This window comes from Motacilla alba, chromosome 19, assembly GCF_015832195.1.
Source record: "Motacilla alba alba isolate MOTALB_02 chromosome 19, Motacilla_alba_V1.0_pri, whole genome shotgun sequence".
In the NCBI taxonomy this organism is placed as follows: domain Eukaryota; kingdom Metazoa; phylum Chordata; class Aves; order Passeriformes; family Motacillidae; genus Motacilla; species Motacilla alba.
The window spans coordinates 2,042,852-2,056,841 of NC_052034.1; the positions used below are offsets into that span (position 1 = coordinate 2,042,852).

At 43.4% G+C, this 13,990-nt stretch overlaps 1 protein-coding gene across 12 annotated transcripts in view; it reads left to right on the forward strand.

Moving 5' to 3' along the window:
- The window catches only part of BCAS3 (BCAS3 microtubule associated cell migration factor), a 297,010-nt gene that overhangs the window by 111,301 nt on the left and 171,719 nt on the right, over positions 1 to 13,990 (forward strand). For all 12 annotated transcript variants that reach the window (XM_038157808.1, XM_038157814.1, XM_038157812.1 and 9 more), the window contains 3 exons: positions 7,930 to 8,030; positions 10,856 to 11,052; positions 12,494 to 12,591. In XM_038157808.1, the coding sequence (XP_038013736.1) occupies positions 7,930 to 8,030; positions 10,856 to 11,052; positions 12,494 to 12,591 (396 nt within the window). The remainder of the gene's footprint in view (positions 1 to 7,929; positions 8,031 to 10,855; positions 11,053 to 12,493; positions 12,592 to 13,990) is intronic.

Sequence of the window (13,990 nt, forward strand, 5' to 3'; positions counted from 1 at the left end):
TAGATGTTTTTGCTATAACATAAATAGCTTCGTGTGGTGTAGTTAAACTGTCCTGGCAGGGAGGAGAGCTGTGCCAGGCACTGCACATGTGCACAGGAGGGTTTTGGTGTCCACAGGAACTTGCAGTGTTAAAGCTTTCTCCACAGAACTGCCAAGTTTTGTCATTAATTACTCTTTAAATCCTGCCTTCTTCCTGCTGTTTGCTAGTTAGGAATTAAGGTGCTTTGGGTTGTATAAACTCCTGAGAAGGCTGTTAAGATGTCCATGACAATATCCTGGTTGTGTTCAGGTTTCTTTCAAATGACTTCTTTCTTTCACCAGGCTCTGAAGTTTTGCGTATTTGCCTGACTTACCCCTTGTTTCCTTTGTGTCACTTCTGTACCTCTCACATGTTGTTTGCATGTTTGAATTGCCACAGTCAGTGTTCATGGCACACAATGGAATTGCCATGGAAATAGGTAACTTTGCATCACCAGAAAGTCTGACATCCTCATTTCGTGTTTATTTCCTTTCTTCGTCCTCTCTCCTCTCTGAATTCTCTTTTTGAATTCCCTTTTCTGTTGCACAGCAGATGCAATATCTGAAACATGGCCAATTAACACATTAATGAGCAAACCCCTAAAATTGACCAAAAACTGCCCCAAAAAGGCATTGAATAGATTGAGATTTGATTTCTCTCCTCTGGCTCTGCAGAGGGCACCTTCACATTCCAGGCAAGGGTTTTGGCTCATCAGGACCAATTTCATGGACACGGCCTACAGTTGTCAGAAGTGGGCCAGTGACAAGAATTAATATATTAACTGGTGTGCAGTACTCTGACAAATTGCTTACTAAATACATCAAAATTGATTGGGCATTCTGTGTTTAAATTGACAAATGACTGCATTAGGGGAAGGAGGGAAATCCATTAATTACAGCTGCCCTCAACCATAGGAAATGTAATCGTATAAATATAGATTTTGTTAAAACAAAAGTCTGTGCTTTACTCCCGTGTTGCTGGTAAGTGTACTTGCACCTCTTTGCTATTAAACCTGCAATAGGAGGTTTTGAAGACAGATCTTTGCAATTGGCTTTTAAATAATCAAAGAGCATTTCTGTTGTGTTAAAAGGAAAGATGCAGTGTTTCTGCATCCCGCTCTGACCACTTCTGGAAATTGTTTCTCTCTCAGAAAAATGGACCTGTAGCTGAGGCTTCTGCTGTCTCATTAATTGTTTATTCTTAATGCAATGTAATTTGTATTCCAAGATGTGAGCATGCGAACCAGCACTCTGTATTCTCCTCCTTGTCCCTGTACTGCTCTCCAAGTCACACTTGCAGGGCTGGTACATTTTTCTGAGTCAGAATTTGCACTTGAGTTAGGCCTGAAGATACAATCAGTTTTATAGGCTTCGTTAAGGGATTCTTGAAAAGCCTAAGGCCTGTATTTATAGCTGCCTTTGACTTTTGGCTGTTATAACAGATTTTCATTTCTGGACCAACTGTTGCACATATCTTGTGTTTCACTGAAAATGGCTTTCATTACAAGTCCAGTTTAGGAACTGTCCATTGTCTTCAAAGGGAGGGGGTGAGCCTTTCCCTGCTGTTTGTTTGGGTTAAATGATAACACCATTTATACAGATAATCTCTGTAGCTCTGACATCATGTTTGCACTTCCTGCTCCTTCTAATGAAAGCTGTTCACCCTGGGCAAGACTTCTGTCTCCAAGCAGCATCGTGGTTCTTTATGGCCCCTTTTATGTTCCTTTCATACATTCCATTGACAGAAATAAAAATTACATCCACAGAGCTGGTGAGTATTGTGGAAAGTCTGAGGGTGAGATGGAGAGTGCATTAAATAGCTGTGAATATGTGCTGAGAACACATACTCCGTGAAAACCAAGCTGTGATGCCTGGATTGACAGCCAAGGAGTGCCACAGGAGGAATCTGGGCATTGTGGTCCTCCAGCCCTCCTCAGTGCACAGCAGAGTGAGGTGCAGCTCTGCTCGTAGCTGGATGAGCTGGACTGATAATCCCATTCAGTTCTTCTTTCTCCTTGCATTCTTTTGAGGGTGCATCTTAAACAGTGGGTTTGGGGTGGAGGAATGCAGGTGCTGGTACATCCCTTTCTGTGGATGTAACTAGAGAGTTGTGTAGCATTTCTGGGAGGCCAGAGCTGCTCTTGCTCTGGGTATGTTCAATGTCTGTCACAACAAGCTGGGTTTCAAACAGTAAAACTGATCAAAAGCAGAGCCTGTGCAGTAACAACAATTACTCTGCTGTGTGGTTATGAGGTGTTCAAAGTCTTTGTGCTCTGGCTCTGTGGCAGGGCCACGCTCAAGCAGGAGCTCGGGGCAGTTTCAGCTGCTCCATTCCAGCCTCTCTGCTGGGCTTTACTGGTTCTGCACTTGGCCAGTTGAACATAGCCCATTTCTGGAGTCCAGCCCTATCCAAACCCAGCTCTGACCTTGCCCTGGAGTGGGGGATTTCACCTGAGTTCACCTGAGCTGCCATGGAGAGGAGCTGGAACAGGCCATGGGACATGGGTGAACATTTCCACCTGCCTCATTTTCCTGTGCTGGTCGTGTGAATGGTGCCCAAACTGCTGCCCTTCAGCTGTACCCAGTGCCACAGGTGAGGGCCTTGCCACCAGGTTGTGCCAGTTGTGTGTTCCAGGCTTACAACTGCAAAATCAGAGTGCCAGAGAATCCATTTTCTAGATTCCCACTTTGCCATTTTAATCTTTCTACCCGATGGTGCCTCAAGTCAGTGAATCATTTTCATGAAATTCTACTTTATTATAGTACTACTGTATATTATATGTATGTGTGTATATATATATATGTATATATATATATATATATATATATATATAAATTTTTTTAAAAAAACAAACTAAGGTTACAATATTCCTCGAGAAAACTGATTTCAAGCAGGCATTTCTCATAGAGAATGTGTTTGGGGTTTCCTGGAAAGAGTCACAAATGGTGAAAATGGAATTTTCAAGTTTGCTTCTTACACTTGGAGGCGTGACAGATTGCAGAGTAATCTGCCTCCCCTTCCTCTTCCAGAAAAGGTGTTTCTAATGAAATGGAGTTCATGGTGGGTTTTTTAGGGAAAACTACATTTCCATAAAACCGTAGCCTGCACTTTCTGCTCCCTGCAAGAACCAGGACTGAGTGTTAAAGGAAGCAAATTGAATTTCTGGCTGAGCACTGAGTGATTGGGTTAAACAAGTAAATCGTTGAGCGAGCAGTGGAGTAACTCACGATACATTCTTGTGAAATATTTGTGAAATAATAGAGATGACAATGAACTCTGCAAGGTGCCTTGGCTGCTGGGAATGTGCCTGTCGAGGTTCTGCTGCAGGGACACCCCTGGGCCCATGCGTGGCTTCCTCAGCTCAGCCCCGGCTCGCCCGCCCTAACGCGCGCTTCATGAACCGAGCGCTGGAAACGGCGCTGGCCCGGCCGCTCAAACGCTTTCAGATGTGTACAAACAACAGTAATGAACAAGGGCACATGCTGAAATGGTTCTTTCCTCCTCTTGCGTGGTCATCTGGAAGTCCTTAGAGCAGGGTCCGTGAGCACGCAGGGGTCAGTTTTCAAAGCGGCGTGCGGGGATTTCGCCGCGCGCCTCCCATTGCCGTTAATGGGAGTCAAACGGGTAAATCCCCACGCACCGCTTTGAAAATTTACTACTAAGCCTCTTGACTTCTCACTACATACTTGGATTGTAACAGTAATCCATGGTTAACATAATTTTCCCGACAATAATGTCAAACATACTTTTGAAGTCGGTGAATTATAGAAATAGTTACCTCTTCCATAATTCTTTAAAGATGGCCATCAGATGGATTTCACTGTGCCTTCGTGCAGTTGAAATTATTCTTTAACTCAAGAAAAGAATTTGTTTGTTCTGTTGTGGTGCCGAACTGATTGTCTGCTCACAGTCTTGAGTGTTGAGCAGCTTTAAGGTTCTCTGTCCTGGGAATAATATCAGGTTCTAGCTCTGCACAGATTTAGAAGTGCCTTGTACTTGGCCTCCTAAGGGAACTTTGGAGATGGCAGCTGAAATTAAGCCCAGGGAATGTATACCAGTCTTCCTTGGGGAAAAAAAATCCAGGCGGTTGACTATCAGACCAGTGTGAGTAAGGAGCAAGTAAAGCAGTCATCCAAAAAAAACTAAGAAGAATTAATCTTCTAATTACAGATCTACCTATGTCTTTATTAAAGTGCTGATACAGAGAGTGGATGGTCCATAAAGCACCAAATAAGCTGTGGACAGGTCACAAATAATGAATGAATCCAGCTCTATCAGTTGGTGGTGTGGAATAACTGTCAGTCTGGCTAAACTCCTGCTTTATAGCCCTTTTTTAGCTTAATTTTATTATATTTATGCACGTGAGAATCTCAGAAAGTCCTAACAGGAAAAAAACGAGCAGGGAGTAGTTTTGGGTAGAAGAGGATATTTTAATCTGCGTGCCATGCTCCTGTAGGAGTTTACAAGCTGAAAACTGCATTAAAACCAGAACTTTGTTCAGTAACGTGCAGCCACGAGAAAAATTACATGGAGCACATCTCCAGCCTCCAAACAGTTTGTTGCTAACATGGCTGTGAGTGTTCTGCCCAAAATGAAATCCTGCCTTTGCTTTGATGTCACTCGTGAGCAGAGGTAGAGCCAGAGGCACAGAGCACCGACTCTGACACAGACCCTCAAAGCACGAGCTGGATGTGAGCTACACAAGTGTGGGACACCAAAACCACCCCTGACAGAGCTGAGAGCACGTCAGTAACAGGGAAGAAAGGTGAATGTGGTGAATTTGGAGTGGCTCCGTGGAGACCTGAACCGGAGCCATCACATTCTGCTGGTGATGCCGTGGAACAAAGGCATGAAGGAAATAATTCAAACTGTGGAGCTGAATTTTCCAGCACAAGGAGCCCTGAAGTTTGTTGACAATCTTGTGATTGCCTCAGGTCTCTACACCACCTAGATGTAACTGAGGAACCAGAGAAAAGGCATCAAAATCAGGTGTTAGGGTGGGGTTTTTATGAAAACAAGGGGTATGTCATTTTTATCCTGTGTACCTGTTCGCCACAGACATCCCTGGAGACTGGAGGGGTTAGTAAAGAGTACATTGTCCTGTTCCTGCTGCGTTTTAGAAGCTCATTTGACATTATTAACGTTAATGATACTAAATTATAATTATGGAGATGGAAAAGGCAAGCTCTCTGGGTGTCTGCAGGCATGTGCACGGCAGGCAGCACCAAACAAACAGGCTTTGTGGTGCTCAAATGCCTTTGTTTGCTCTTAATTTGGACAAACATGCAGCCCTTAGAGAAGAGCACATTGGGAATTTCATATATAACTCTCAATTAAATTGAATTGTGCAAAGCTTATTTCTATAAATGAGAAAATTAAAACCTTTTGGTTCAAGAAGTACACAAAACTAAGTAAAACTAATGATTTATTGTTCCCAAATTAAAGCCATAAGTGCACACACTACAATTGAACTGTAGTGGTTCTTTGTTCCAACACTTTTATGCTGCTGAAAGATGATAATTTATAATCCTTGAAGGAAGATTTGTCTTAGCTTTAGGTATTTATTGTATAATTAGCCCATCCATGAGCAAACCCACTGTGTGTTAATTCCAGTATCCCTCCAATGTGTATTTATCTAGGTCTTGCTCACGTGGCAGCAATGTCTATGCAAATTATTTGAGATTAATACAAATTGTTTGTTTTCTTTACTTGTCAGTAAATATCAAGGAGAAGTTTCTAAACAATGAGGGTTTTTTTTTTTTCATACTTCTTCAGGAACTGTGTGAATCAGGTCCTGGAATTGCAGAGGAATATCAGCTCTGCTGTATTTCAGCCTTTGCTTTGGCTTGTGTTGACACTGGTGTCTCCCAGTCCCTTCTGTGCAGTTTTCCTGGCTCTAACAATTATCACACCAATAACTTCATTTGCAGTGTGGTTCTCCCAGCTACAATCTTCCTTCAGTGCTATGGTGACTTTAGTCCTGTCAGTGCAGAGAAGGGAGGCTTGAAGGAGGACAGAGAGCAAAGGTGCCATTATTACTTTTGAGCAGCTCAAAGATCCTTTTTGCCCCTTGCCAAGTATTGATGGCAAAACTCTGATTTTTGCTATGGGTATCAGTGTTCAGAAGTGTCCTTGAATGCTCATTTTTGGATTGATTTAATAAGCAGACTGTAGGAATTCATGTCCTGTCATACTGTCAGACAGAAGTTGTATGTTTGAATTCTCACCTTAGATTTTTAGTGAACACTTATTTTTTGTACTTTTTCACTTTGTGTATTTCAAGGTTAAACAAACTCAGTTGCAGTCTGATGTCTGATGTGTTTGTTCCAGATGTTGGTGTGAGAATAGAAAAAGTTGAAAGTGATGATAGCTCAGACACAAGGCATTGAATGGATTATTTTAGGAGGGTACAAACCACCTGCAATTGCAGTAAAATATCTGTGCAGCCAAGGCTTTCTTGCTCCTGCTCTGTGTCTGCTCCATTTGTGACTTTTCCCAATGAAAGGGAAATTACAGGAGAGCTAGTAAAAAACACTTACTACAAAGCTTTGCAAGAATTGGAATTTCATTATTTGTTATTTTGCATGGTTGGGAAATTCTTCAGAAATTTAAAATACTCTGTGTTGCAGCATCAGAATAACCTCAGTGATGGGTGAGAGTCTGTTGTAATTTCCAGTGTGAATTCAGATTTTCTAAGAATTCATCTGGAAGATAAAAGATTACTCCTGAGCTCAAATTCCTGGAAATGTCCTTCCAGGGTTAAATTAATCTCATCTTGGAACTTGATACTGATGTGAGAGGTGTGTGCCCAGAAAAGGGGGAAAAGAGCAAAAAGGGGCTTTGCGTTTTTACACCGTCTTTGTTCCTACAGCTCCAAGGGCATTTTCAACTTGGAAAAATATGCCCATATGTACATGTGGAACAAGCAGCACAAGGATGGCAGATCTCCAGCCAGGATCACTTGTCTGATAAGGTCACTTCTCCCAGCACACTGCACATTCCCACTGGGAATGGTGGGAGTAGGGCCCGTGGTGAGCTGGGATCCCCCGTCCCAACCAGCCCCTCCAAACTGCTTTTGTGATAGGTGTGGCACAGAAATGCTGCTTTATTAAACAGCCAAATAAATGACTGAGGGCTGACCTCAGCTGGGGCTTTATCACTGCTGCCCTGCTGGTGAACTCTCAGGCAGAGCTTTTCCATGGAATTCAGCATTTCATCACTCCTGGGTGGAAAGAGTTAACGCTGTGCTCAGAAGCTGCGTGGAAACACAAGACCTGTGACTCCTCAGGGAAAGGCTTCCAGTGCAGCACCAAAACCAATCATTTGTTCAGCTTTTCAGTTGTTTTTTCAAATTTCTTTCTCACTGTAAAGCCATCTTGAATCTCCAGTAAAATGTAAAAGTATTCCCCAAGGGAGAAATACAGCGACCAAGCAGGGGGGATGCTGCTCCCTGGGCTGTGGTTTTGCAGCTTCCCTAATCTTGACAGCTCTGGTAGTTGCCCCTGGGATAGAAAGAACAAAAAAAAAATTCAGATCAGTCCATAAAGTTCCTGTTGGTTTGAAAGCAAAACCATCTGCTGGAGCCATGAAGCTTGCTGGGGAGTTCAATAACAGGAAAGCCTGCAGTTGATCAGCTGTGCTCTGTAACAGGCAGGAGGATTCAGAGTGGGGAGCATGAGGGCAACAGCAAAATGGGTCAAAATAATGGGTTTATTCTGTGGTTTTAAGTACAAACTTTGAGGAAGAGAAGTGGTGCTGTGATTTCATATTCAGATTGCACTGTGAATCCTCAGGAAGGAGTGTGTGCTCTCTAACAGGAGTTTGAATCCCTCAGTCACGGGATCCAGTCTGTCAGGATGTAAGGAAGCATTTAGCGGCAAGTCTGATTTTGTGTTTTGTGTTTTTTTCAGTGGTGCCTCCAGGGAGTCCTGGGCCCATCACCCGGCACGAGTCCTACGACAGCTTGGCCTCTGACCACAGCGGGCAGGAGGATGAGGAGTGGCTGTCCCAGGTATGCTCTGGGGGCTTCCAGGTCACTAAACAGCAACGGGAGCCACTGGAAGCAAAATTCCCAACTTGCCTCCGAGTGGGAAGTAACCTCCCAGCAGGCAGGGTATTCTGTGTGTGAGGCTGACCCACTGCTGAGTGTGGGTGTGGATCTGGTGGTCCCAAAGCAGACAGAGCCCAGCATTCCTGCCACACTCGCATCCCTGGGAAGCTCAGCAGGAAGTGGGAAGTTTTCCTTTTTCTCCTGGCGTGGTCCTTTTTGGACAGGGATGAAGGAGGGTGGCAGAGTGATGGTGCCTTTTGGGTGGTGACCTTCCTTTGACCATAAAAATGGGCAGTAGCTGGTTCACTTCCTTGCTTCCCTGGTTACCATTTCCTACTGAGAATTCCTGTGACTTCTGGCCAGATATAAATACTGTATTGCTTTAAAGCTATCACGCTTGGTGGAGGATTTTTATACCTTTAGGTCTAATCTTTGTCTTGTTACCCAGTCTTGCTTTGTCTCAGTCAGTGAAGCTTCTCTGTTCTATAAGAACTCAGTAAATACTTGACCATTTGGCTCAGAACCTCAGTGTAAAAATGTAGGTCATGAATAATACAGTGAGAATTAGTTCCTGTTAGAAATGAAAGGTTAGAGTTAAATAAATAAATAAAATTTACAAATGCTCTGGATTTGCCAAAGCAATTACAAGGTACCTGATCCATGGAATTCACCCTGACAAATTAGGTGGGTTTCCTCTGGTTTAAGAACAATGTTGTTATGGGAGTGATGCATTAAATGTGTTGCTGGGGTGTATGGCATAAATATGAAATATTTATGGATGGGATTTGCTTCTCCCACTGGTGAATAAATCATACGCAGCTTTTTCCTGAAATGAGAGGTTAGGTTTCCACATGGACCTGTCCAGGAGGAGCATTCCCTGGGGAATCCAGCCATGTGAATTCATTTACCTGTCTGAGGTTTCAGATGTGGCTGCACATTGAGGTGCCTCATTTGTTTGTGCTGTGTCTGATTTCTCAGAGCACAAAGATGGTGAAACTTCTCAATCAGGGCAGTCAACAGGAATGTTATCTCTGAGCTCATTGGGAGCAGATTGCACCTGTAGTTTCCACCTCTCCAGGATTGTTTGGAGATATTTCCTTATTTGAGTGTTCTGATGAAACCCCAGGAAAAAAGAGATTATGGTAAACCTACATTATGGCTGTTTGTTTATTAGTGATTCTTGGAAGATATAAAATGTCAACAGAACTTAGACTGCTTGAGCTTCACCACATCCATCCCTCTAGAAGAATAAATAAATTTATAAAGGGAAATAAAAATCCCAAGTGATGTCACAGAGCACAGATAATTCTGAGAATGGTCTTGGAATGTTTAATTCCTGCTGAGAGTGGGAGTGATGAGAGCCCTTGGAGCACAGCTCCCCGAGCAAGCCACTTCAGATTAAGCCGAAAGTGCAAGGATGTTTTTCAAAATTAAAGTGTTGTTATCAACAGCAACAGCAAGCAGTGAAAAAACACCGCCCTTCACTTCAACTTTTCAATTAGAACAGTGGGTAATGTGTGCTGTCAGTGGGAAGTAGATACAATATGTTTGTCCTGCACACAACAGGAGAGTGAATAGGAACATCTGGCCATAGCCTCAGTAAAATTGCAGAGGCATCTGTTTACCTCTCGGCTCTGTGACACTGATGGTTTCAAGCTTAAAATACACAGATTACTTTATCTGTGGCCTAATTTACGCTGCTACATAAAAGCTACTTGCCTCAGAAAGGGCTGCAGCCAAGCTGAGGTAGGCTGAGCTAAATGCAAGGATGGAAATAGAGCTGCATGGGCTGTGGTTGTTGTCTGGCATTAGCAGAGAACTGACATCAGCCAGGGTTTCAAATTGCTCCTTAAAGCTGGAGAATCACTGCTAGTATACATCTGTGTACCTATACAAAAATCTGTTTGCATGAATTCCCTCACTAATTTGCATTTCTGCTGTGGAGCTGATTGCTGTTCTAGCAGAAACTGATAGGTACTTCATAGTCTATTTTATGTTCTAAAAGTATGAGTTCACCAGAGCTTAATATTTTCATTTTATCTTTCTTTTTTCTCATCTCTAAAAGCTCTTTTTGATTTTCAGTCTTGTATTGCGTGATCTTTCCAGCCTTAATGAATCTATTCTCTTGATTACAGAAGTTGTATGCTTTGTTTACCCTTTTATTTACAGTTTTCCTGATCACAAACACCCTACTTCTGTTGAATTGTCAGAATTTTGGTTAAATGGATGTCTTTGTGTGAACCCTCTGTGGCACATCCATGGTTGTGTTCCTGTTTAAGCTTAACTTTCACAAAGGAGGGAGCTCTCTGGAAGCACTTCCCTCCCCTGCTCGGAATGGGGGATGTCTGGGGGATGTGGGCTCTTGGTTCCTCTCTGTGCTCCATGCAGATTCAGGCAGAAATGTGTTCCCTTTTGGTCATAGCATTCGAGTTTTGGGGTTTATTTCATTGTGGCAAGGGGAGGAAAGAACAGGATCAGATGAAATGCTGGCCAGGATGAAGCTTTGATCTTAGAACAATTTAAGAACTGGAGTTCAGTGTCCTGAGGCTGGTGGTTCACGAGCTTTCAAGTCTCTGCAAGAAGCTCTTGGCTTTGGCTGAAGCATCGTTCTCCAGCAAAGCCATCCCCAGTTTTGCTTGGTTAAACATTCCTCCAAACAGCCTGGCTCAGAGCACCCTTCTCCCTTGAGAGCAGCGGGATTCCAGGAGTCCAGCACGCCAAAGGAACCCCTCATGATCTGCAGCTGCAGCTCTGAGTTAATCCCTGCCCGTTTCCCCTTCCCACAGGTGGAAATTGTGACCCACACTGGGCCTCATCGACGGCTGTGGATGGGCCCTCAGTTCCAGTTCAAGACCATCCACCCCTCAGGCCAAACCACCGTCATCTCCTCCAGCTCCTCCGTGCTGCAGTCGCACGGGCCCAGCGACACCCCGCAGCCCCTCCTGGACTTTGACACAGATGATCTCGATCTCAACAGCCTCAGGTAACAATAAAACAATTTCCCAGACGTTTGTTGAGTGTAGGATGTGTCGCAGTTTTTATCTGGCTTGTCCAGAGGAGTCTTGGAAGAGCACGTGATGCACCAGTGAGAAAAATCTGTCCAGGCCAAGCAGCTCAGATTCCTTTTGCTGTCCCTTCTTGGGCACATGGCAGGCAAAGACAACTCAAAGTCTGGTGGCCTTGCTCAGTGTCCTCTTGCCTTTCACAGTTTGTGCATTGCTTAATAAATTCATTTTCTCAGATGTGAGTGGGAGCTTTGTGCCATGAATTTAGACAGCGGTCAGTGTGTTGGAACAGTAAGTGAACTTCTGGAATGTTTTCCTCCTCCCTGTTTTTAGTTTTTCCCACTCCTTTTTTTCCTTCCTTATAATTTCCTTTTCATGTATTTAATTCATCTGGTTTTGGACATTAGCTGATTTGGAATTGGGGGCAGGGGGTGGGCTTAGGGAAGGGAAGGAAGGAGAGCGATGGTAACTGTGGGTTTACATTTCCTGGTGATTTGTAGAAGAGATTTGTGCTCCAAGTGTTTGTGTCCTGCCCAGTAACTCCAGATTTAACAAGTTTCCATGCTCCTGACTCTGCATGTGATTTGAAGTCCAAAGTTCTGTGGTAGAGACTTGGATTGTTTGGGGCTGTGTCTGAAACTCTTTGGGAGTAAAACAAGAGAGATGGATAATGTGACTTACCCCATGAAAAGTGGGCAGATTGTCCTTGGACTGGAAATCCATGGGTTGGAAATGTATGATTTCTCCTTGTGTGTAATTACTGCCACGAGTAAGGATGTGGCTGTCAATTTTATATATATATATATATATGTATATATACATGCAGAAAGAAAGCAGAAATAAAAAGAAACAGTACAGATCTATGTTATAAAAGGAATCAACAGCTACAAATGGGTCTTGAAAATTCTGCTGTTGAGGAGGGCAGTGGAGGCTTTTAACCAAGCTTGGGTAGGGTGAGCTTTTGAGCTTTTTCCTTTGAGGCTTCCTGAGAGCTCCCATCTGAGCCATTTTTTGAGTCTCTGGATGGATTATCCCAATCTCAGCTGCACCTAGCACGAGAAATCAGAACTTTCCAACAGCTTTTTAAGCAGCTTCACAATGAAATTGCTGCTCGTGCCAGCTGATTCTCGTTTGGGTGGTTGGGCCCTGCTGATTGTGGCCAGGTGGTGGCTGTGACTCTCTGTCCAGCGAGGGGTGGAGTCACCTGTTCAGAAGAGGACTGGACGTGGCACTTGGTGCCATGGGTTTGTAGATGAGGAGCTGGCAGGTCAGAGGCTGGAGTCACCTGTTCAGAAGAGGACTGGACGTGGCACTTGGTGCCATGGGTTCATAGATGAGGAGCTGGCAGGTCAGAGGCTGGACTCGGTGCCCTTCGGGGTGGTTTCCAGCCTGGCTCAGTGTGGTCTGTGTGCTTGGCAGGATCCAGCCCGTGCGCTCGGAGCCCGTCAGCATGCCGGGGTCACCGCGGCCCGCGGCCGACCGGCGCGGCGTCTCCACGGTCATCGATGCCACTTCAGGTAGGAGCACCCTCCTTGTCTGGTCCACGTTCATCAACCTGCTCTTTTGTTTTGGCTGGTAACATGTGTACTAATCGTTGCCATCAAGGTTGGCCTGATTTTCTGCACCACAGGGTAAGTGCTGTCTCATACAAATACTCAATCCTGCCATAATGATGATTTTTTTGGTTTCCCCCTTCTTACCACTCAAATGTGAAGCCACAGCATTGTGGGAAGATCTGGACGTGTATTTATGTAAAGTTTAACATCAGCTATAGAATGCTAAAAATTGCCTAAACTAAAAAGCAGAACATTTACAAATACTAACACTGAAATGCTTTTATTAATGAATGCCTAAAGCATAGAATATTACAGTCCCATCTCGTTTATAAAGTAGCTTTCATTGAAATGTAATCATAAATGTAATTGATTTCTGTGAGCAGTTGGGACAACAGGAGAGTTTATCTAGTGTTTGTGTAAGAGGCACATTTTCACTGCTCTGCTCTGAAAAGAGTGTGTAGATTTAATACTACAGTGGTTGTGTTAATATCAACAGAGTAATAGATGTACTATAAAGTTCTCTTTTCCCCTCAGTGCTGGGGAATAGCCTGTCTAAAGAAACAAGGGCAGCAGCAGAGCTTTATGTTCCAGTGCAGCTGTACAGTGTCTGAGGGTCCACACAGCAGGATTTTGTCAAATAAAATCTCTCACAAGTAGAATTATTAAACACACAGCATTAGTCAAACAGTCAAGTCAGAGAGGATTTTAATCTTCAGTGATTTGAAAATCCCTGGAGACTCCTGATTGGATTGAGGTTAAACTGTAAAAAGAGACTGTAACACATACAGAAAGGGGTTTCTGAAGGTTGGTTTAAAGAGAGTTAAAATAAAAGCTCCTGTTTCAGACTCTGTTTGCTGTTTGATATAAATGCTGAGTCCAAGATACTTCATTGTTTGCCAAATGAATTTATTTGGGTATTACAGGATATTTCGTATATGTGTTTATAACAGAGTTCAATAGTAACCACATTTACTTTGGATATTGAGAATTGTCCTTATAAATTCCATTTCAAATATTTAAAAGTTGTTAAATTAATTCCTGTTGGGCTTAGACAAACATCTGGTGTTGGTTATTGAAGGGGAATTTTGTTTGTTTTACTACATGGCAAAGTAATTTTGGAAATAATTGTTTGATACTGAAGAAAATATTAATGTATCAGTTATGAATTTTTTTTTACCTAGTTCATCTGTGCTTATTGCTCCTAAAAGGTTCCAAGTTGGAATCACAGGAGTGCTTCAGGCTGTGTATGTGACATTGAGATCCAGAGTGATTAATGGCAGAGCTGTGCCTCACTATCAGCTGATACAGAGAGAGATAGCAGCATTATCAGGGTGGGGATTTTCCCTCCTGAGTAGGAGCA